General features: G+C 58.1%; 2 protein-coding genes across 3 annotated transcripts; one reads left to right on the top strand and one right to left on the bottom strand.

Annotated features, from left to right (window-relative positions):
• Window positions 1–946: 946 nt before the first annotated feature.
• Window positions 947–9,450, bottom strand: ADAMTS4 (ADAM metallopeptidase with thrombospondin type 1 motif 4). The gene is made up of 9 exons (XM_082704227.1): window positions 7,999–9,450; window positions 6,562–6,885; window positions 6,203–6,335; window positions 5,480–5,650; window positions 4,467–4,753; window positions 4,175–4,361; window positions 3,743–3,918; window positions 2,638–2,813; window positions 947–2,155 (listed from the first exon to the last, which is right to left on the bottom strand). The coding sequence occupies exons 1-9, from the start codon at window positions 8,635–8,637 to the stop codon at window positions 1,729–1,731; spliced, it is 2,520 nt and encodes an 839-aa protein (XP_082560353.1). The 5' UTR covers window positions 8,638–9,450; the 3' UTR covers window positions 947–1,728.
• NDUFS2 (NADH:ubiquinone oxidoreductase core subunit S2) lies at window positions 9,446–22,413 on the top strand. 2 transcript variants are annotated; one of them, XM_082704229.1, is made up of 14 exons: window positions 9,446–9,535; window positions 13,158–13,264; window positions 15,816–16,006; window positions 18,010–18,130; window positions 18,296–18,408; window positions 19,394–19,468; window positions 19,624–19,701; window positions 19,849–19,934; window positions 20,126–20,245; window positions 21,085–21,214; window positions 21,467–21,562; window positions 21,724–21,807; window positions 21,924–21,981; window positions 22,170–22,413. In XM_082704229.1, the coding sequence occupies exons 2-14, from the start codon at window positions 13,216–13,218 to the stop codon at window positions 22,205–22,207; spliced, it is 1,239 nt and encodes a 412-aa protein (XP_082560355.1). In that variant the 5' UTR covers window positions 9,446–9,535; window positions 13,158–13,215; the 3' UTR covers window positions 22,208–22,413. The 2 variants fall into 2 exon arrangements, with proteins under 2 accessions (XP_082560355.1, XP_082560354.1); XM_082704228.1 differs by lacking the exon at window positions 9,446–9,535 and adding an exon at window positions 12,199–12,359.
• The last annotated feature ends 75 nt before the right edge of the window (window positions 22,414–22,488 follow it).

Below are 22,488 nucleotides of genomic sequence, written 5' to 3'. Positions count from 1 at the left end.
CCCATCCAGGCCCTTCTCCAACCCCCACAGTGCCCCCCAACTGACTGCTGTTGTCCCGGGGTCCACCCGCCGCCCTTTCCCAACCCCGTGGCCTTCACGAGCCACGCAGGATGGCCAACGGACGTCGCCTGCTCAGAAAGAAAGGCTGAGCTCTGTCACGTGTCCCGTCCTCCGGTCAAGTGTGCCACCTCCCGTGAACGCCCAGGTCCCCGCCACCAGAGACGCGCCCCTGAGTCGTTTTCGTGACCCGTTGGACGACCCCCGCCCCCGCCCACCTGGGTCCTGCTCTTCTATATTAAATCCCGCTCTAACCTCACAGCTGCAGAGAAGCGAGCTGTGTTGACACTGGTGGATTCCGGGTGCCCATCCCAATCACTCAGTAGTCATAAGGGTAACCTCTCATGTGGTTCAGCCTTTACTATTTTGAAAATACGGTATCATTTGTTCCCAGAACAAACTGGTGGGGACAGGCATCAGTAGCCCCTTACACATACGAGCCCCCCACAGGTCAGCATCAGTGACTCCCCCAACACCATGGCCAGTCAGACACTGAGCCCCAGCTCAGACTCACACTCACGGGCTCCCTTGTCCAGCACTCCCCCTCCGAGGATGATGACAGCCTCAGGGCCCCCCAAGAGCTCTCATTACTAAGTGTCCGGTGGCTTGGACAGAGCCAGTCCTGTTTTCTTTGTGCCTCCTTGTTCTGGTCAGCTGTGCTTAGAGCCAAGGGTCTATGACATTCTGTTGGTGGGAAGTCTCCGGTGATCAGGGACTGTCCTGTCTCCGATCCTCCCTGAGAATCCAGGACAGCGGTCTCCCAACCAGAGAAATTTGACCTGGGGCAGGTACAACTGGCAAGAGCTTTTTACCTTCGGGGCGCGGCAAACCCCAGCCCTTGGTTAGCGCGGCCGCCCCGCATTGGGCACTGATCCAGGGCCAGGCATCATGCAGTTCTTTATTGACATCTTTATTGACATTATTCAGGCCTCACAACACATTTCCACGGGAGGTATTGTTATTGGCAAACGAGGAAACTAATGTTCAGAGACGGAGAGCCACGGTGCAATCCACCTCTGTCGAGTCCAAAAGGAGCACATAAATAGCAGAAGTCAATAGATATTTTAAAAATATGATAATCCCTTACTCCCTGAAGGTCTATCATACCCTTGACTCTTCCTTTCCCAGAAAGCAGAATTCAGGGAGAGGAAAGCAAGGGCGGGATGTACTTCATACCTGAACCCACCCCCACACACACGAGCGCGCACACACACAGATCAGTTATGCCTATCACCACCACCCTGGATTTCCTAGCCAGGGTGTGGGCTATGAGGGGGTGGAAGTCGTTTTTCCCAGGACCCTAGTCCTCATCCCCTTCCCTGGTGCTAAATAAAAGTGAATAAATACTAAATAAATACAACGGCTCCCCGGTCCCCTTCCCCACTGGCTTCCCCCTCCCTCCCGTGACCAGCAGGGCAGAGGGGGCAGTGTAGATGCAGACAGTGTCCCAGCCCCTTCCATCCACCACCCGTCCCTGCCGTCCAGGGCAGGAAATCAGGGCAGGGCCAGCCTGCGCGTCGGGGGCGGGGAGGAGCGCGGGCCTCATGCTCTCCGCCCCTCCCCACGGTGTCTGCGTGTCCGCGGGTCTGCGGGAGGCAGCCGCGGAGGCCCCGTCTTTCTGCCAACCAGTCCGAGGCCCCGGTGCCCAGGAAGGCAGCGGGGAGGATGAGGTTATTTCCTGCCCGCCCAGGGGCGCCGCCGGAGGATCTCCAGAATCTGAGCCTTGCGGTGCAGCCAGTCCTGCGGAGGGGGGCGCGGTGTGGACGGCGCTGGCCGGGGCACGAAGAAGCTGTAGCGCAGGCGAGCGTTCTGGGGGTTGCCGGCCACCAGGACCTGCAGCGTGAGCGGCTGGGCCAGCGGCCCATGGCCGGCCAGCGTCTCCGAGGCTGCCGTGGCCCCGCTGTAGCGGAGGCTGACGCCCCCGGGCAGGACCACGTCCGTGGGCGAGGGCATTAGCGTGTACTCTCCGTTGAGGGCGTAGGAGCCATCTGGAAGCTTCAGGGCCAGATAGAGACTGCGGACCCCAGGGGACCCCTGCTGCCGGACCAGGATATGTGTGGCCCCCGCAGGGATAGTGACCACATTGTTGTATCCATACCTGAGCGGAAAGAGAAGACGGGGAGGGGGCGGGGGTGTTGCTCAGCCTCTTCCCGAATCTCCTCAGCCTTTCTGAGCCGCTTGTACGATTGTGTGTGAGTCTGTGTGTGCAGAGGCGGTCTCCCCAAACCTACATGAGGTATGCGGCCTGGATCTGAGCTCCTTGCCAATGCACCCTCCTCCCTCTCGCGTCTAGACCCCTGACTGAGGAGCCCTTCTGAGCCCACCTCTTCCCAGCCGGTCCAGTTCCCACTCTCCCTCCAGGAGCAAGTCACCCCCCTCCCCAGGAATCACTCCCTCAGGCCCACCAGGGCCCTCGCAGCAGCCCCAAGCTGCCTGTTGAACACATGGGACACTGTGCTCCAACTCCTTACTCATCCGTCTCCCTCACTGGACTGTCAGCTCTCTGAGAGGACAGACAGTGTCAAGTTCACCTCCGTACCCCAAAAGGACCAGGAAGGAGGAAATCAATAGTGAATGAACCTGAATTTTCTGAAGGAGCCAGACTGTTTACTGCAGCTGGAACCATCCCCACCGCACACCATGCACTTGTCAAACTTCTTTTTGGAGCCAATGACACGGTCACAGCCTGCATGGATACAGCGGCCCTGGACACAGACCGACGAGCTGTCCGGGGAACAGGGAGTCCCATCTACCACCTGCCAAGAGAAGGAGCGATGCAAAGGGTTCTTCCTTAGTCAGGAAGGGTTCGTGAGCCAGACCAGACCCACATCCCACCCAGGAGGGGACGTCAGAAAGGCTGGGTGGGAGGGAACGAAGATGGGGTGTGGGGGGAGTCCCAGCCCTGTGAAGGGGACTAATGATACTAACTATAAAAGCCACCATTTCCAGAAGACTCCCTCGTAATCGGGCAGTGCCTTATAAACTAGAATATAGTTTCTATTCTAAGTGCCTTATAAACTAGAATATAGATCTCACACACTGTTGGAGGTTTCTAGACACAGAACACTGGTTTAGAAAGATGAAGAGACTCTCCCAAAGATGAGCCCGCTGGCAAGCAAAGGGGCCACGAGGGAAATGGGCAGGTCTGAGTCTCAGCACCAGCCGGGAACCTTGATGGTAGCGACTCGGACGGCCGCTAGAGGGCGGCCGACGAGCAAGAATGCTGCCCAGGGGAGAGCCCAAACCTCTTCGAGGGCGCGTTCTTTGGGCTTTCACAAGCCGCCCTCTCCCAGAGAAGGGGTGCAGGGACGCCACAGTCTCCAAGACCCCTGTCCAGTGAGCGTCCGGCCTCCCATGAGCCGGACGAGGCCACCCATGTAAGTGACAGAGGAGGCCCACAGAAAGGGGGTCAAACACTTGCCCAGAAGGCCACATCTGTTCTCAGGCAATAGAGAGATGGGACCTGGGAGACAGAAGAGAGAGAAAAAGAACCCAAAGGAAAGGGAGCTGCCTGACTGGGAGCTGATCCAGAGTCTGGGGCCTGGTTTCTAAATATCTGCGGATGGGAAAGTGTGAGTGGACCGTGGGCGGGCCTGGAACGGCCGCGGGAGGGTCTTGGCCATCAGAGAGCAGGGGGCTTCGGGACAGTGAGCACAGCCGGGGCCCGGGGGCACCTGGTCCTCACCCGTGGTTCCAACACGTAGTAATAGCCCAGGGCCCGGGCCTGGCAGGTGAGCTTGCACTGGTCCCGGGGGGCTACCCCCGTGTAGCGAGGGACCCAGTCCATGGGCCCCGGGAAGCTCTTGAAGAGGTCAGTGCGGTGGTTGAAAGCGGCACACTGCTCGTCACGGAAGGTCAGTGCTGTAGGGGGTGAAACCGGCAGTCAGGGTCCTCTTTGCTCACGACATTCCCCGTGAGCCCCTCCACCTAAGCCCCTCAGAGCTCTAGACAGCCTGGCACCTCTCTCCCCTGCAGACCGCCAGAGAAGGTTCCCGAAGGATGAAGTTACTCCCCTCAACAGCAGGGACTGTCCCCCCACTCCGCCCCGCTCCAGGGACCACAAGTCCTGCTCTACCAGCATCCCCTCCTAATGGCTTCTGCCCCTCCCGCTCCTCACCTGAGCCCGTTGGGCAGTCCTGGGTGTTGCAGGAACGGAAGCGGGTGCGGCGACCCTCGCAGTACTTGCCGCCATTCCGTGGGACCGGCCGCGTGCAGTCCCGGGACGAGAACTGGACGCCACCGCCGCAGCTCCGAGAGCAGTCGCCCCATGACCCCCAGGGGCCCCAGCCACCAGCCTGGGGGATCTGCAGAAGCACAGAATGGAGGGGCGGAATCAATACCCTCTCTCTGGGTCAGGGCCGGCCCCAGTCCTTCAGACCCTCTGCTGCGTCCCTGGCGCGGGATCTCACATTGAAGTCCTGCAGTTGGTCCGCGTGGAGACAGCGGCCCCCCATGCAGGCCTGTGCTGGCCCGCAGGGGGTGCCGTCAGCCCAGGGTGAGTGCTTGGTCTGGCACATGGCATGGCCGTTGAGATGGCCAGAGCACCAGAGAGCAGCACAGGGCGGTGGCAGCTGGGGACAATGGCGTGAGTCGGGCCCAAAGGTCAGCTGGCACTGGCGATCGGCGTCATAGTCCTTGCCAGGGAAAGTCACAGGCAGATGCAGGGGAGCCGCTGGCTTGTCTAAGAGACAGTGCCCTGGGGAGGAGATGGGGCAGGAAGTTAGCAATGGGCTGAGGGAACATTCTAGACTGCTAGCTGAAAATGGGGACTCCCTGAGGCCTGATGGATCCTAGAATTCAAATCCTTGCACTGGAAAAGGTTGTGAACAGCTGATACAACGTATTGAGTGCTTATTACGTAATGAGCGTTAGCTAAATGCCTGACCAGCCTTCCTCATTAACCACGGAGAGCAGCTCCAAGGTGGTGATCGTTTCACGCTGGCTTTACCGACCAGCCACACGAAGCTCACACTCACACATCTACACTTGTCTAGGAACAGAATCAGACTGGGAACCCGAAGCGCTAAGTCTTCCGACCTCTTCTAACCGACCACAGACCTCCTGAGTTGGCTTAGTCTCCGCAGCCCTGCCCAGAAGTGGCCACACTGCCAGGCTTGCACACCTCCAGCGATGGGCAATTACTCCTTTCCCAGCCAGCTTGTTCTCGTGTGAAAGGTTCTGACCCTTAAAAGGTCAGATCTCATTCTATAGCACCAAAAGTTGCCTCTCTTGGCTGTACTATTTAAGCTAGAGGAAGTGGGAACCACACAAAGACAGAGCATTTCTCACCCCATCCCTCACTGCAGAGGAAACCCACTGGAGGCCGGCAGTCTGGCCCGCGCAGAATGTGGCAGAAGAGAAAACACAGTGCAGGGAGCAGGGACGGGGCGCTGCCCGGGGCGGGGGGCTGCCATCTGCTTACCGTAGCCGTTGTCCAGGAAGTCAGTGATGAAGCGGGCACTGCAGGGCGACCAGGGCTCCTCGGGGTCCACGTGGGCCATCACAGGAGCCATGACGTGGCGGGAGGTGCTCCCAGGCCCATTCAGACCGACGCATGGTTTTGAGTTGTCATGGAGCATGTTGAAGACGTGACCTGTGACAGCAGAGGCCTTGCTAGGGTTGCAGGGTCCCATCTCTGTGCCCTCAGGGGGCTCCAAGCCCAGAATAACCTGGGTGCAGCTGTGGATGGTCGGATCCATTCCCTGCCCCACCCACACTGCCCCCCATCTCCTTCTGGGGCTCCAGTCTGGAGCCCCCACAGCTGTCTCCCCTTCCCCCCAAAACATATGCAGGGCACCTCCCGACCCTCTTTTTCTTTGTAGCCAGCGTTCCTAACCCCGAACCCAGCCACTCCGTCACTGACCCTCCTCAATAACATCTCTTTCGATAGGGGGCCCTCCCCAGACATGCGCGCGCACACACAGCGCTCACGGTAAGTTTCCGCGCACTATCTCATTCAATCAAAAAAAATCTAAATGTCTACACCCACAGCAGAAAAAGTTAATGGCCATGGAGCTAGGCCTGGGCAGGAGGAAGAATCATTCTGTGACCCCTTCCGCCCTCCAGTGAGCTAACTGTCCCCTTCCCCTGCCCCGACGGCTGTCCCAGGCTGCCCTGTTGCCCCGCAGCCCCACTCCCACGTTACCCAGTTCGTGAGCAGCAGTGAAGGCCGACTGGAGCCCGTCGTCCTCCACGATAGCACAGCTCCGAGCCGGGTCACACACAGTGCCCACGTCAGCCATGCCCAGAGTGTCGCAGGTGGAGACCCCACACAGGTCCTGTGGGGAGGTAGCATAGAAGGTGCATGAGGAACCGAGAACCCCGGTCCGCTGGGACGAGATCTAGCTTCATGGGGGCCCTGGGCCCCGAGTAGCCAGCACCGTTGGGACCCGGATGGCATACGGGCAGTGTGGCCGGGGCCGGGTGCCCCGTGGAACCCCTCCAGGGGCACCGTTTCCAGCACAGCGGACACAAGGGGCTTCTTGGAGCGTACTGGGACCTCACCTGCCGGGTGAACAGGATGGCCGTGTCAAAGTGGTCAGGGTCCGAGTCCTCGGGGGTGTTGAGTCCCCGCTGCCAGGCGCAGAAGCTGCGCAGGGTCTGGGCGGCACTGGGTCCCACCTGAGGCCCTTCCTCGCCCGGCCCCAGAATCACGAGCCGCGTCACCACCAAGCTGACTGGGTTGCGGATGCTGGGGTGCTTGAAGGCCTTGGCGGCGGCGGCCATGACCGTCAGCAGGTAACGCTTCAGCCCTGCGCCATGAAACGCTGCCATCTTGTCGTCCGCCACGACCAGGGTCTCCACAAATCTACTCAGCGAAGCGAAGCGCTAGATGGGGCGAGCGGAGGGGAGCATCCTGAGAGAGCCTCCCAGACCCGCGGCTCCTCTCCCCCGCCCCTGCTTTCTGGGTCTGCAACTCAGCAGAGCCAGCTGGGCCCCGCACACCCCCGGGGATTCCTGACGGGTCTTGGCTGGCCCTCCCCACCCCCACCCCAAGTTCCAGGGCTTTTGTGGTAACTCAAAGAAATCAGCTGTTGGTTCCAAGGAGGGGAGGGGAAGGGGGATGCCACGTCCCAGGGCAGGGCCGCATGGGAGCCCCAGAGGTGAAAAGCAGCAGGGACTGCCTCTGGGAGGGGCTCTGGGGTCCCCCAGGCCGGAGTGCTCGGGCCCGCAGGCCTGGAGCTAGAGGGCCGGGCTGCAACGTGTCTGCCCTGTGTGGTTGGAGGAACAATTCAGTCAGCAGCTAGGGCCGGGGCCAGATCTCGGCGTGGCGGGTGTGGAGGGAGAGCGGCTGGTCTGGATTAAAGCGAGAGAGGGAGGGAGGGAGGGAAGAAGGGGGAGGCCGGCAGTGGGAGGGGGAAGGATGGAGCTCGGCGGCCGCAGCCCTGCAGCCAGTGCGCAGCGTGGGAAGGGGACGGGGCAGGGCGCGCGGGCTGTCTTTCCTCCCCGTCTGCTTTTGCCCTACTTTGCAGTTTGCCAGAACTATTTGGAAGACAGCGCCAGAAGCCAGAGGCCAGTCCCTGGGGCTTCGAACCTCAGTCCTTTAGCCGGCAGTGGGGGCGAAAATCAAATTTGGGGCACGGAAAAGAGTCAAGGCCCAGGGGGCTGTTGGGAGAGCTTTCTGGCAGGAGATGGCTCCAGGAGAGTGCCTTGGCCAAGCAGGGCTGGGGTGGGCAGAGGGGTGCCCCTTCCCAGCAGAGTCTCTGACCCACCTCTGGGAGCCCTCCTGGGTGTCAGCAGCCTGGCCAGGAGAAGGGCTGGGGCAGGGAGCATCCAGAGCCTTCCCGAGAGAGGAGGCTAGCGGAGAGAGGAGAGGCAGGCAGAAGGCAGGGAAGAAGCAGCACGGCCAGCAGTGGAAGTGGGTGGGGAGAGGGTGAATAGGGGTCAGTAGGACAGACATGGCGGGAGTGGCTGCAGGACACAGACTCCACGGCTGCCTACCTTGGCTCTTCGAGGGCTGGGGCTGGGATTCCCGGGAGGAGCCTTGACGTTGCACATGGGGCCCTGGCTGCTAGCAGGACTCTTCCGGCGGAGGATGTGAGCCCCAGGGCCCCCGGCAGAGTTAAGGGTGCCTCCCTCCAGGGGCTGGATGTGGAGTTCGGTCCCCCGATACTGCAGCACCCCTAACAGGGCTCCCCCGTCCCAGTGCAGAGATGCCACCGACTCCGGATCTCCGTTGACAGTGCCGGTGAGGTAGGTGCCTGGCTCGGCCCCTCCCAGCAGCTCCGGTGCTTGGCCCAGGTACTGCACCGTCAGCCCCTCGACCCGCACGCCAGGGTCCTGCTCCAGCTCTAGAAGCAGCGTCTCCCCAAAGGCTGGCAAGCGGTACAGAAGCCTGGCAGGAGCGCCCGAACCGGGCAGGACGCTACCATTGAGCTTCTCTGGAAACACGATCTCCTCCTCCCGGGGGAGGGGGCTGGCCGGCCGGGCCGAGGGCAGGAGGGAGGCCAGCAGCAGCAGCAGCAGCAGTTGTCCCACTGGCCGACAGTTGGGCACAGTGGGGAGCATTGGGCGGGTGTGGACCCCCCACAGCCAGCACCGCGCCAAGCTCCTCCTGGGATGCCAGTCTGTCCGGGACATGGCACTGGTGCCGCAGCTGCGAGGGATTGAGGCCGTCTGGGCACCCAGTCCTCCCTGCCCTGGCTTTGGAAAGCTCCTCTCTACAGCCTGGGGGCTTGGACTTGTGCCAGGCTCAGAGGCAGAGTTTTCAGAGGGGCTGGGGACCTTCAGAGGAGATGGCGAAAACTTGGCCCCCAGGCTCAGGAGAGGCGCCGAGTGGCCTGGCTCTTCCAAACTCTCCTCTCCTGGGTCTTTGTCGCTCCCTGCCCCTGTCTTCTGCAGCTTCTCTGGCCTCTCCTTCTGGGCTTCCTCAAACTGTCTGGCTTTGCCTCTGTGCCTGTCCTGTCTCTGGCTCCTTCTGCTGTGCCTTTGTCTCTGTCTCTCTCCTCCTCTCGCGCTCGCCCGTGTCTATGTGTCTGGGGGTCTCCCCGTGGGCTCTTCCCAGCCTCTCTCCGCGCCGGCTCTTTTAAGCGTCCTGAGCTTCTGCGATTGGCTGAGCTATAAGCCATTCAGCCAGGAGCTCTGTTGGTAGGACTCAGATGGGTGTTTCATTGCTTCCCAAAAATCCTAGTTTTTGTTTTCCTTAAAAAAAAAAAAAATGGGACTTGCCCAGGGGAGGGGAATCTCTAGCAGCCGGATGGATCCCAGGCACAGGGCCAGCTGATGACGTAGCCTTTCCCCAAACCTCACGGTCCTTTTTGGTGGGACAGAGCCCCAAGAGGGGTAGGAAGTAAGGGAAAAGGGCCTGGTCAACACGCACAGAAAGGCCATGGTCCCGGGAGAATTCTCTCTTCCATTCTCTAACCTGGCATGGCCTCCCTTTTCTCAGGGCTTCCTCGAGCTGCCCTCTGCCCCTAGAGGCTGGTTTCCAGAGCTGAGGTAGCTGAGTGAACTGCCAGGGAAAGACCGTGGGGAACAGGTAAGGAAGCAGCAAGAGGGCAGAACAAAGGAAGGAGGTGGCTGGACTTGGCTCAGGACGGGACTAAGCACTGAGAGAGAGAGAAGCCTGCAGGAACGTGGGACAGGCGCGGAGACAGTGATCAGGGACTTTACTGCCGAAAGGTAGGACGGGTCTGCTTAGAATGGGCACACGAGCTGGCAGAGCGGAAGGCAAGAGGGGTTAATGACTTTTCCTTTTATAGAAGGAGGATCCAGGGTAGCACCTCCCCTCCTTTAACACTCCTCTCCTTCAAGCTCCCTGCTCCTGAGTTACCACGACCCACCCCCTCCAAAGCCCAGAACAGCCAATCCGACTCCATTCCCCCCAGGGCTCCCCCTCCCCACTTCCTGACTCCCCATTTCCCTGGCCCAGCTCCCAGTAGCTTCCCCCAGGCTCTTGGCCCTGTTCCTACCCACTCACAACTGCCCTAAATCCTCCCCCAACCTCAAGTCAGCTAGCCCCCAGCACCGAAAGACTTGTTCTCTTAGGAACGCAGCTGCAAGGAAAGTCAGTCCATCCTAGGGAATCCCCACCTGGCTCCCTCCTTTGGCCCCACCTTGCCCTGAGAACACAGTCGTTCCTGGAATATCTAGTGATTTTTTATTTCTCATTCCCCATGGGACGCGGCGAAGGTGGAGGCTGCCCTGTGTATTCAGGGAAATCAGAGTCCTGAAAAATGGGAACCCAGTGCCCGAGGTGGGGAGAGAGTCTAGGAAGGCAGAGACAGTGGTAGGAGAAGGAAGCCAAAGGATTCCCTTGGTTGGATTCTGGATGGGAGAGAACTCAGCGGAGAGGTCTTGGGGGTAGACGCTCGAGATTAAGAAGTTAAGGATACAGAAGTAGAGGCAATTTCTGCCCACTCCATGCCACGGCCACTCCTTTCCCCAGGATATCCCCAGGAAAGAGAATGCAGTCAGCGGTCCCTTTCCTTTCCCAGAGGCACATCACCTGCCCCTACCCCCATTCCTCTACCCATTCTCTGCCTTGTCACCTCCTGTCTCCCAGATCATATCCGCCGGAATGCTTCCTTTCCCCCTCCCTTCCTGCTCAGGTCGTGACTACCTGCCCCCGATGCCCACCACTTCCTGAACTGCCCACCATGGCCAGACCACCTCTTGACCCACCATGTGCCCTGACTCTGGTCCTAACTCTGGAGGGGGCTGGGGCTGCGGGAGTCAGACAAAGGACAGGAGACCAGGAGGGGCAGGGCCAAGAGGAGCTATCACCAGAGGACTCTCACTGCCCCTTTCCAACCCCCATCTGAGATGAGGACAAAGCGGGTGACTAAGCAGTGAAAGACAAAGGGCCTTAGAGTCACAGCAGCAGTGTGTGGGGGTGTCGGCCACAGGGAGAAGGCACAAAAGATGCAGTGTCCTAGGTAGCCCCCCAGGAGCCCTCACCCCAGTATCCCAGCTCAAGTTGCCTCCAGGGCCAAGCAGCTCAGGCTCTATCCTGACTTCTCCGAGGCTGCATTAGGGCAAATAAATGCAGTTCCCTCACCTCCAGCATCGCCCTGCCCCCTCATCCCGTTCACTGCTTCACTGCTTCACTGCCTTCCAGCTACAGAGGGAGAGCAGGCTCAGGGAAAGGGTGGGGGGAGTGAGGGAGACAGGGAGGCAGAGCCTCTGCCTGGCTGTGGGGGCTGCCCAGTCCATCCCGGGTCCCAGTCGGTTCCCACAGCCAGGGATGTGGCCCCACCCTTTGGGACGATTCCCATTAGGTCAACTCCCAGGCTCGAAGTCTGGCTTTCCCCTCTTTCTTCACAACTAAGAATTCCCTGTCTCTGCCACTTTCCTGGTCTGTCTGCCCCACCCTGCAGCACTGCTGGTGGGCTGTCTCAGGGACCCCGTTGGTGGTGGTGGTGGGGAATCTGGGGACCGGCCTCTTTCCAGGCTCAGAGTGGGAGGCCTGTGCAAACTCAACGGGTGGCCCAGCTGGAGCTGGGCTGGAAGGCGCAGGGAGCGAGCTGGAACTAGCCTCCAAAGCTGCAAAACTCGAGGTCTCTTCCATGCAGAATTGGGATCAGACTCCAGGAGGCACGGCGTTCCCATGCGATGCCACTGGCCAGGATCAGAAAGACAGGAGGGAAAAGAGGACTTGACCCAGGCCGGAAGTAGGGAATGAAACATCTCTAAGGGCGCTTCTGTAGCTTCTGGAAACCTGGCAGACATCAGGGTCACCCAGAGGGGACCTCCTCTCCCCAGCTGGGCTGAGGCGGCTGCTCCGCACCCAGCAGCCCGCTCCAATGCTGGTGGCCTTGGCGTGCTCCTCTTTCGTTTTGGTTTGGCGGGCGCTCTCAGACCCGCCCCGCCGCGCGCGGGTCCCCGTTCGCGAGCCCGTTCGGGCCATCTGGAAATGAGCTGGCTCTGTCCGCTCCCAATCTTTTGGCAAAGCCTGGGGCTGGCTGTCCCGGGAGGGCCGGGCTCCGACGCCGCCACCCGGAGCGCGGCTCGGGCAGGGGGCGGGGAGCCGAGCGCCGGGCCCCGCGGGAGCCGCGACTTGCTCCGGCTCCCGCCTCGGCGAGTCCGCCACGAGCGGCGAGCACCGTGCGCGGCCGCCGCTCCGAGAGCGAGAGCGGAGCCTCGGCGCGGACCCCGGACGCTGTCGGCTCGGGGCGGCCCCGTGGCGCCCATCCGCGGGAAGCCGCCAGGGGGCGCGCGGGAGGCACTTCCGCCCGTTCTCCTTCCCGCAGTCCGCGGCGGGGCAAGATGGCGGCGCTGAGGGCTCTGCGCAGCCTCCGGGGCGTCGCGGCCCAGGCGCTGCGGCCCGGAGCCGGGGGCCGGCTGCCGCTGCAGCCCAGCAGGTGAGACTCCCGGCGGCCCTCGACGCGTAGCCCCCGACGCCAGGATTTCTGGGGTCCGGCGCCTCCGCGGGCCTTGTGACCCCCCTAGGAAAGAATGACCCAGGCCTGTGACCCCTCGCCCACGCCTGCTGTCCGGGGCTCCAGCATGCAGTGGCGTCCGCTCCGGCCGAGGGAGGGAAGAGGGGTGAAATCAGCTGGGGGGGGGGGCCTGCTCCCGAACGTTAGTGATAGTGTCACCTTCCCCTTGTGCCCTGCTGCTCCCGAATGTCGTCCTGGGTGGCGTGTAGCTGGTGAAGTCTCCTTAAACGAGAAGAGGGAAGCACTCCTGGAGTTCAAGGAGGAACACAAACGCAGATACCTTCCCCACGTGCCCCCCCCCAACGCTGGTCCCCAGAACGACACTCAGGTCTCACCCGGGCTGAGCCAAGGAGTCATGCCCCTCCCCCCGCCCCTGCCCCGGCACCGCACACCTCTTGGTCTTGGGTTGCCCTTGAATACACACCTTGCTTGCATTCATAATGCCCCCGGTGGAAATAAGAATGCGGTGAGAAGTTGAAGGAGCTGGGACCCCCAGCCTTGCATGCGTGGGGGTGATGGGTGTAGGGATTCCAATAAGTTGTTAGTAGGAATGGAGATTCTGGAGTTACAGCTTGTTCTGCTAAAGCTACACTGTATGCCAGTGACTTGGCATTGGGGCATCCGGGGGACCCTTCCCTGGGTCCACCAGAGAGTGAACCGGAACACAGAAACCAACCACCGTTGAGGCCCTGTGTCTAGGATCTGTCTTTAACTCCACAGAGGTGCTCGGCAGTGGCAGCCAGATGTGGAGTGGGCAGAGCAGTTTGGGGGAGCTGTCATGTACCCCACCAAAGAAACCGCCCACTGGAAGCCTCCACCTTGGAATGGTGAGTTCCCAGAGCCCCTGCCCCGACTCCCACCCAGCCTTGCCCTAAGCTGATTTCTGAGTGCTCTTGAACTCGATGGCAAGGCCAGTTTGGGCCCTCGTCCTTTTTGCTTCTTCCGCCAGCACTTCAACACACAGTAACACCGATAAGAGGGCAGGTGTTTGTCAGTAGAGAAGGAAAAGAAGAACGTTCCAGGAGAAAAAGAGTAGGTCCTTGTCAGCTTTTGGTCTCTTGTCCTCCTTAAGTCCAAGAAGTCACCAAACCATGCAGATTCTTTTATAATGTTCCACATCGGACCATCTTGTCCTTTCTTGGTCAGATCTGTTTTGTACTAGACCTTAGTTAGTTACTCAGGCGTCTCCTCACTGGGTTCCTGCCCCTGATCTGGTCCCCCACCAGCTTTGCAGCACAGTGTAATCACCCCCATCTTCCCCAAACACTATTTTACCATGGCCTTCATTCTCTTGCTCAGAAACCTTCAGAAGAGTTTCCATTACTTTTCAAAAATCTAATAGTAACAGTGGCCGGGTGTTTAACCACGTATCAGGCGTTTGATAGGCATTATTTCACCTAGTTCTCTCAACAACTCCATGAGAGTGAGACTAGTGTTATGCTACTCTTGAGAAAATCGTGGTGCAGGGAGATCAAAACTTGATCAAGAACACATACATGGCGGGACGCCTGGGTGGCTCAGTTGGTTAAGCAGCTGCCTTCGGCTCAGGTCATGATCCCAGCATCCTGGGATCGAGTCCCACATCGGGCTCCTTGCTCTGCAGGGAGCCTGCTTCTCCCTCTGACTCTGCCTGTGCTCGCTCGCTCGCTCGCTCGCTCTCGCTCGCTCTCTCTCTGACAAATAAATAAAGAAAATCTTTAAAAAAAAAAAAAAAAGAACACGTATATGGCTTTGTACTTGGGTCCGTCTGACTCCAGAGCCTCTGGTGAAGAATTTTGGTTGAAAAGTTAAACTCTGGTTTCAGTTCTCTGCTCTCCCGTTTACCGGCGAATGAAGTGCCTGTTTCGTAGCATCACGGTAAGGGTTAAATGGGATCATAACCATCAGAACCAGTTAGTGTAGTGACCGGCCCATGGGAAGTCTGCTGTAAGTGTGGTTATTGATACCGATAATTGAAACACTAGCCCCTCCTGTCTGCCCACACTCATCTTCTGCTTCTTGGCACAGAAGGAGTTCCACAGAGACGTCCTTGTTCCCCAGGTTTGACTTTTGTTGATTGCATAGCGTGGGAAGGCTCTCCTGTCTACCTGTTTGAGTCATTCCCAGGCCCTGTTTTTAAAGAACCTCCTCTCATCCCGCCTCCAAGTCTTCACAGCGTTCCTCTCTTCCTTTAAATTCTTGACAGCTGAGCCACTTATTTGGTAACTTGTACATTTGGCCTCTGTTGCCCGTTCCTCCCACGGACTTATTTCCCAATTCAACTGTATGCTTTTTGAGGGTAAACCTTGCCATTCGGTAGTAGTCAGAATTAAGTGCACATTTCCTGATTGGTTGGGCATTCATCAGATAGATTTGGAGTGGATCGTTAGGGTTAAGAATGTGGACTGTGGAGCCGAACACGTTGAGATCAGTCCTGACTCGGCCACTTGCCTGCTCTCTGAGAAGTCATTTATTCTCTCTGGCTTCAGTTTCACCAATAAAATGAGGATAATAATAGTACCTACTACTCGTGTGGTTGTTAGGGGAATTAAGTTAATTAAAATCAGTGAAGGGCTTAGAGTAGTACTTGGGACATAGTAAGGACTATATGAATGTTATTAGTACTGTCATCTTTATTCTTTTAAAGACTTATTTATTTGTATGCGTGCACACGTGTGTGGGGGACGGGCAGAGGAAGAAAGAGAATTTTTTTTTTTTTAAAGATTTTATTTACTTATCGGACAGACAGAGATCACAAGTAGACAGGCAGGCAGGCAGAGAGAGGAGGAAACAGGCTCCCTGCTGAGCAGAGAGCCTGACGTGAGGCTCGATCCCAGGACCTTGGGATCATGACCCGAGCCGAAGGCAGAGGCTTTAACCCACTGAGCCACCCAGGCACCCCGAGAGAGAGAATCCTTACACAGACTCTGCAGAGTGCAGGCCCAACTCAGGGCTTGATCCCAGGACCCTGAGATCATGACCTGAGCCAAAAGCAAGAGTTAGCTGCTTGGGGTGCCTGGGTGGCTCAGTGGGTTAAAGCCTCTGCCTTTGGCTCAGGCTCCTGGGATCGAGCCCCGCATGGGGTTCTTTACTCAACAGGGAACCTGCTCCCCCCTCTGTTTCTTCCTGCCTCTCTGCCTACTTGTGATCTGTCAAATAAATAAATAAAATCTTAAAAAAAAAAAAAAAAAAAAAGAGTTAGCTGCTTAACCAACTGGGGCACCCAGGGGCCCCAGTATTACCGTATTTAAAAAGGTATCTGGGAGACACGGAAAGAGGAAGGTTCATGCGTGGTCCCTCTTGTCAGGAAATTTAGATCTTCCTCCCCTTTTTCCTGCTGTCTCTTGGGGGCTCTCTAGGGAATTACCATTTGGCTCTGAACTCTTTCCCACTTCTCAGATGTGGACCCTCCAAAGGACACAATGGTGACAAACCTGACCCTGAACTTTGGGCCGCAGCACCCAGCCGCCCACGGAGTCCTGCGGCTCGTGATGGAACTGAGCGGGGAGATGGTGCGGAAGTGCGACCCCCACATCGGCCTGCTGCACCGAGGCACCGAGAAGCTCATTGAATACAAGACCTATCTGCAGGTGTGGGGGTGCGCGGGGGCCTGCTGACGGGCCCCGGGGATACCTGGCGCTTTGCCAGTTCGTTGCCCCCAAAGCCCCAGGGGCGGAGGGCGTTGAGGACACGAGAACGCTCTTGGTTGGGGGATGGGGACGCGCCAGGGGCGTGTGACCGCAGTTCATCAGTCCGTCCAGATGTTGTTGTTGTTGTTGTTTTTTTAAAGATTTTATTTATTTATTTGACAGAGATCACAAGTAGGCAGAGAGGCAGGCAGAGAGAGAGAGGAGAAAGCAGGCTCCCTGCTGAGCAGAGAGCCCGATGCGGGACTCAATCCCAGGACCTAGAGATCATGACCCGAGCCGAAGGCAGCGGCTCAACCCACCGAGCCCCCAGGCGCCCATCCAGATGTAGTTTACCCAGCAGGAGTGTTTGGCAGCTGGAACACCCGCAGCTTTGCTCCAGATGGCTTTTAGCTGGCCCCTTTACCCTTTCTCTTTTTTTTTTTTTAAAAGATTTTATTTATTCATTTGACAGAGAGAGATCACAGGTAGGTAGAGAGGCTGGCAGAGAGAGAGAGAGAGAGAGAAGCAGGCTCCCCGCTGAGCAGAGAGCCCGATGCGGGACTCGATCCCAGGACCCTGAGATCATGACCTGAGCCGAAGGCAGCGGCTTAACCCACTGAGCCACCCAGGCGCCCATCCGAAGGCAGCGGCTCAACCCACCGAGCCACCCAGGCGCCAGATGTAGTTTACCCAGCAGGAGTGTTTGGCAGCTGGAACACCCGCAGCTTTGCTCCAGATGGCTTTTAGCTGGCCCCTTTACCCTTTCTCTAGTGCCTCAGTTTCCCTGCTCTTACATCGAGCTAGTACGTCAAAGCCGGTGTCCCCAGGGACAGGGGAAGCGGCAAGAGACGTCAGCTCCTTAGGAGTAACAGCCGATTCTTGTATCTTCCGGCCGTCCCTGGTCTGTTTTCCAAACACTCCGTGAGTCACAGTGACCGGGAGGGAGTTTGTGGCAGCGTGCCGTTTTGAGGAGAGCTCTGTGACCCGAGTGGTGAGGGTCAGATGGGAAGGAATTGGAGCAGGGACAGGCATCTGAAGTTTTTTCTTACTGTCATGAAGAAAGGTCTTGCTCACAGAGGGTGACGAGGGTAGGGTAGACGCGGCTGACGCGGACGTGATGGCCGCAGAGAGTCCAGGCAGGACTGGTGTCTGGTCCCAGAGTATGGAGCCGCAGGCTGCGGCGTTAACCCATGTCACAGTGACATCAGGGCAAGAACTGGCTGTCCCAAAGACGGGAGACCCAGCCCCGCCTCCTTCCTGGAAGCTGAAGCCTGTTGGGCAGGCGGCTGGAGTAGCTTTCTTGGCATTCTGAGAAAGCACCATTTTCTCCCTGACCAGAAGCCAATGCAGCCCTTCTCGGGGCTCTGTCTTCCGTCAGTCCCTCGCTCCCACCCGGTTACTGCTCAGACTGGTCACCTCTCTCCCTCACTGCCTCACAGGGGCCGTCTCGTGTGAGACGGACGCGGCCGAGGGGCTCCGGAGCAGCTCCCGCCGGCCCGCAAGGGCGGGTGTGGGGATTTGTGACAGCCGTGATCACAAGTTGTAAATTATGTGAGCTCACTATTTAATAAATTCTGTCAAGGGCCGAGGTAGGAAGTCCTCAGAGCTTATCCCTTTCTTTCCTCCATTTGCTGTGCTCTGCGGTGCCGTCACTGGGTCCGCTTCGCAGAAGTACCGTCCGGTGCCGCGTTCAGTTCGCGGCTGAAAGCGGGCCCCGCCGCGTGGGTCTTCCCCGTGGAAACCGGCACACGCAGCACATCTCTGTTCCCTCCCGCCCCTTCAGAGAGCTCGTTTGTAAACACTCCCCGCGTGTGCAGCTGGCCGGAGCATGCTGCCTGCTTCGCTCCGGGGCCTGGAAGGCCTTAGGCAGCACGGACTCCGGAGCCAGCGGACAGCAGTGCGCTCGCAGGCTGCTGGGGGCTCCTGGCCCCACACGGGTGACCCCGGTTCTTGCCTCTTCCCAGGCCCTTCCGTACTTTGACCGGCTGGACTACGTGTCCATGATGTGCAATGAGCAGGCCTACTCACTGGCCGTGGAGAAGCTGCTCAACATCCAGCCTCCGCCCCGGGCGCAGTGGATCCGAGGTAAAGCCGCAGCCCTGCCCGTGGCCCTCCCCGGCCATTGCCTGGCTTGGGAGCATCAACCCCAAGCTTAGTACGCAGACCCCAGACGCTGCGCACAACCACCGTGTCGGCGTCGTTCCTCGGCTCCTATAGCCTTCTCTCCTTGTGGTCCCTCCCTGTGCGCAGTGCTGTTTGGAGAAATCACGCGGCTTTTGAACCACATTATGGCTGTGACAACCCATGCTCTGGACATTGGGGCCATGACCCCTTTCTTCTGGATGTTTGAAGAGAGGGAGAAGGTAAGAGAAGGAGAGGATTGGCATGGGGGTACAAGAAATGGAGAAGGTTCTTGAAGGAGACAAAATTAAAAGGAGAGAGAACATAGAATATTGAGAGGAAGGAGGTCTTCTTAACTTGGGTTGTGTTCTTTCTTTCTTTTTTTTTTTTAAGCAGGCTCCTAGCTGAGCAGAGAGCCTTATTCCGGGCTCGATCCCAATACCCTGGGACCATGACCTGAGCTGAAGGCAGAGGCCTTAACCCACTGAGCCACCCAGGCACCCCTCTTTTTTTATTTTTACTTTTTTAAGATTTTTATTTATTGGAGCTCCTGGGCAGCTCAGTAGATTAAGCCTCTACCTTTGACTCAGGTTATGGTCCCAGGCTCCTGGGATTGAGCCCCGCATCGGGCTCTCTGCTCAGTGGGGAGGCTGCTTTCCCCTCTTTCTCCATCTGCCTCTCTGTCTACTTGTGATCTCTCTCTCTGTCAAATTAATAAAATCGGTTTTTTTTTTTTTTAAGATTTTGTTTATTTATTTGACAGAGAGTGAGATCACAAGTAGGTAGAGAGGCAGGCAGAGGCAGAGGGGGAGGCAGGCTCCCTGCTGAGCAGAGAGCCCAATGCGGGGCTTGTTCCAGGACCATGAGACCGTGACCTGAGCCAAAGGCAGAAGCTTAACCTACTGAGCCACTTGGGCACTCCTAAATAAATAAAATCTTAAAAAAAAAGATTTTATTTGTTTGTCAGAGAGCACAAGTAGGGGAAGCGACAGGCAGAGGAAGCGGAGCTTAATCCCTGAACCCTGAGATCATGACCTGAGCTGAAGGCAGATGTGCAATTGACTGAGCCACCCAGGCGCCCCAAACTGGGGTTCTGTTCTTAAGGAACCCAGTGTTGTGAGAGGGCTTGGGTGGGCACCAGAAGGCAGGGGGCAGGGGGGTGGACCAGCACATTGTTGGACTTGGGGCCCAGGACTTTGTCACTAATTCCCAGTGTGTCCTATCAAGATGTTTGAATTCTACGAGCGCGTGTCTGGGGCCCGGATGCATGCCGCCTACGTCCGCCCAGGAGGCGTGCACCAGGTGAGCCTGAGCCCCTGCCTTCCCTAACCTCCAGCCAGCGCCTATATCCCCTGTGGCCACTGGAGGGCAGCGCGGGCTGATGGAACCGCTGACCCTGTACGTTGGGCGCGCAGAGGCCGAGTCCCGCTCACTACTCTTCTCCATTTGGCTCTTAGGACCTACCCCTTGGGCTTCTGGATGACATTTATGAGTTTTCTAAGAATTTCTCTCTTCGGGTTGATGAGTTGGAAGAGGTAAGATAGGAGCCAGGAGCTGGAGGGGAAAATCCCTCTTTTCCCCTCACGAAAGGTTCATGGGGTTTTAGTCCTGGTTGTAAAGACGCCAGCGGCCTCTGACGGGTTTGAGGGTGAGCGTTCATGTCCGGTTTCCCCGACCAACAGATGCTGACGAACAACAGGATCTGGCGGAATCGGACAGTGGACATTGGGGTTGTGACTGCCGAAGATGCGCTTAATTATGGGTTTAGGTGAGAGGAATGTGACTTCTGCGCTTCGGGGGGTCCAGCCTGATACCTTGGTTTGGGGAAGGTGTGGCGCCGTCCGTGCCTTGCTCTGAGCCCAGACCCCGCGCCTGGAGGGAAAGGGGAGACTGAGGAAGAGAGAGCGCCTCCTTTCCTGGTTCGAGGAAAGGGACCCTTGTTCCCGTGTCGTTCTCCAGCGGAGTGATGCTCCGCGGCTCGGGCATCCAGTGGGACCTGCGGAAGACCCAGCCCTACGATGTTTATGACCAGGTGGACTTCGATGTCCCTATTGGCTCTCGAGGGGACTGCTATGATAGGTAAGGCCAGATCTTCTCCGCTCGTCTTCCAGCTGTTTTCTCCTGTATGGCTTTTTTCTTGGCTACTTTCTGTATTCCCGAATTTTCCAAAAGCTATTGGAGCTGTTGTGTCAAGCTAGGTGATTTTCTAAAGCCATCTTCTTTTACCCTCACTTAGCCTCATCTCTTAGATGGAACTAGTCTGGGCTGCATTTTTGTAGCTGAGAAAGCTGAGGCCTAGATGTTCGAGATCAGCCTGGGGTCTTCCTGTTCGTGGTGGTTGAGACCAGAGTCCTCCCGACCCCGTGCTCTTTCTACTAAGCTCTAAGCTTCACATGCCATTCCTGAATAAGATTGGCTTCTGTTTTCTTTCTTTCTTTCTTTTTTTTTTTAAGATTTTATTTATTTATTTGACAGACAGAGATCACAAGCAGGCAGAGAGGCAGGCAGAGAGAGAGGGGAAGCAGGCTCCCCACTGAGCAGAGCTCGATCCCAGGACCCTGAGACCATGACCTGAGCTGAAGGCAGAGGTTTAATTCACCGAGCCACCCAGATGTCCCTTCTGTTTTCTTTTTGAGTCGATTTGACTCTCCCCCGTTCTAGAGTGCAAGAAGTGTCTAAGAGGGGAGGACCGCGGGACATGGGCCGAGAAGATCGGGAGGGCACTTGGGGCAGGAGCCACACCAGAGCCAGAGACGAGAGGTTTTACCGGGGTGGCCAAGCCGGGCTGAGATGCAGCCCTAGGAGGAAAGAGGGAGGGAGCAAGTCAGCCAGTGCTCTGGGCCGGGGAAGGGACGCCTTGCCTCCTTCTCTGCCTCACGGCGGCTCCGACAGCCCCTCTCCTGCTCCGACCCCTTCAGGTACCTGTGTCGGGTGGAGGAGATGCGCCAGTCCCTTCGCATCATCTCGCAGTGTCTGAACAAGATGCCTCCCGGGGAGATCAAGGTCGATGACGCCAAAGTTTCTCCGCCTAAGCGAGCAGAGATGAAGGTTGGCTCGGGGGCTGAGAGAAGGGAGAGGGGCCCGCAGCGAGGGGGCAGTGTCCTCGGTTACACCCCGCTTCTCAGTTTTCCTTTTTGAAAGAATTTACTGCGGGAGTCTTCGCCTCTGGAGCTACCTCTGTTCACAGCGTGGGTTTTAGTCTCCCCCGGGGCGGGGTGGGGGGGGAATTTCCCGCGCTGCGGGAGGGGCTGGGAGACACCGGGATCTGGCTCACTGCTGCTCGCTTCCCCCTCTTCCCAGACTTCCATGGAGTCACTGATCCATCACTTCAAGCTGTACACGGAGGGCTACCAAGTCCCCCCGGGGGCCACGTACACTGCCATCGAGGCTCCTAAGGTGAGGAGAGCTGGGGACGGAACGGGCAGCCGGGGCTCTGGGGGCTGGAGACAGGTGAGCCGTCGGCGGCGAGAGGGAGGACCTGCGGGAGAAGAGAGAGGCTTTGTTGGCAGAGAAAAGTCTTCCTGTTAACCGAGGCAGCCGACCTTCTTCTCGGACAGGGAGAGTTTGGGGTGTACCTCGTGTCCGATGGCAGCAGCCGCCCTTACCGGTGCAAGATCAAGGCTCCAGGTTTTGCCCACCTGGTAAGAACCAACCCCAGGGGTTCTCTCTCCACTAAATGAATCAGTCATTAGGGACCTCGGGTGGGATTCTGATGACCTTCTGCTCATCGCACCGGACCCTGTCCCCATCCCTCCAGGCCGGTTTGGACAAGATGTCGAAGGGACACATGCTGGCGGATGTTGTTGCCATCATAGGTACGAGGCCTGTTGTGCGGCCGAGAGGCTGCAGATGAGGGGGTTTGGGGCTCTAACGGGGGCAGAGACTGAACACTTCTGGTCAGAGACTGTGGGCACAGACTCAGATCCTCGGTCTGCCGGGCACAGGAGCGAGTTCTGGATTTTTGGTGATACCACTTTTTTTTCTCCTCCTGCTGATCTCTTAGGTACCCAAGATATTGTGTTTGGAGAAGTGGATCGGTGAGCCGGGGAACAGCGTCCGGGACCCCTGCCTGTCTGTCTGCTTCCTCCTCGGAGCCCAGCCGTCCCTGGAAAGGGGCTCTGTGCGTGTGTGTGTGTGCGTGTGTGTGTGCGCACACCTGCAGACACTCAGCCATCAGGCTTTCTGTGCATGTACTAGAAAAGGAGGAATTAGAATAAAGTAGCCGCCTTCTGGCCCCTCTGCCCAAACCTCTGATGTGTCTTTCTCGGTATCTTCCCGTCTTTCGCTTTGTTGGAGAAGTTGAGAACGTGCGTTAACCCTAC

Source organism: Mustela nivalis (genome assembly GCF_964662115.1).
Source record: "Mustela nivalis genome assembly, chromosome: 16".
In the NCBI taxonomy this organism is placed as follows: Eukaryota; Metazoa; Chordata; class Mammalia; order Carnivora; family Mustelidae; genus Mustela; species Mustela nivalis.
This window is presented reverse-complemented; position numbering and strand designations above follow the sequence as displayed.

Coding starts and splice junctions, on each gene's coding strand:
- NDUFS2 (XM_082704228.1), top strand. CDS start 12,265: ATGGCGGCGCTGAGGGCTCTGCGCAGCCTCCGGGGCGTCGCGGCCCAG. Junction 13,265..15,815: donor GAAGCCTCCACCTTGGAATG/GTGAGTTCCCAG, acceptor CCCACTTCTCAG/ATGTGGACCCTCCAAAGGAC. Junction 20,246..21,084: donor CGAGGGGACTGCTATGATAG/GTAAGGCCAGAT, acceptor CGACCCCTTCAG/GTACCTGTGTCGGGTGGAGG.
- ADAMTS4 (XM_082704227.1), bottom strand. CDS start 8,637: ATGTCCCGGACAGACTGGCATCCCAGGAGGAGCTTGGCGCGGTGCTGG. Junction 5,651..6,202: donor CACTGCTGCTCACGAACTGG/GTAACGTGGGAG, acceptor CTGCTGTCACAG/GTCACGTCTTCAACATGCTC. Junction 4,754..5,479: donor CTTCCTGGACAACGGCTACG/GTAAGCAGATGG, acceptor TCTCCTCCCCAG/GGCACTGTCTCTTAGACAAG.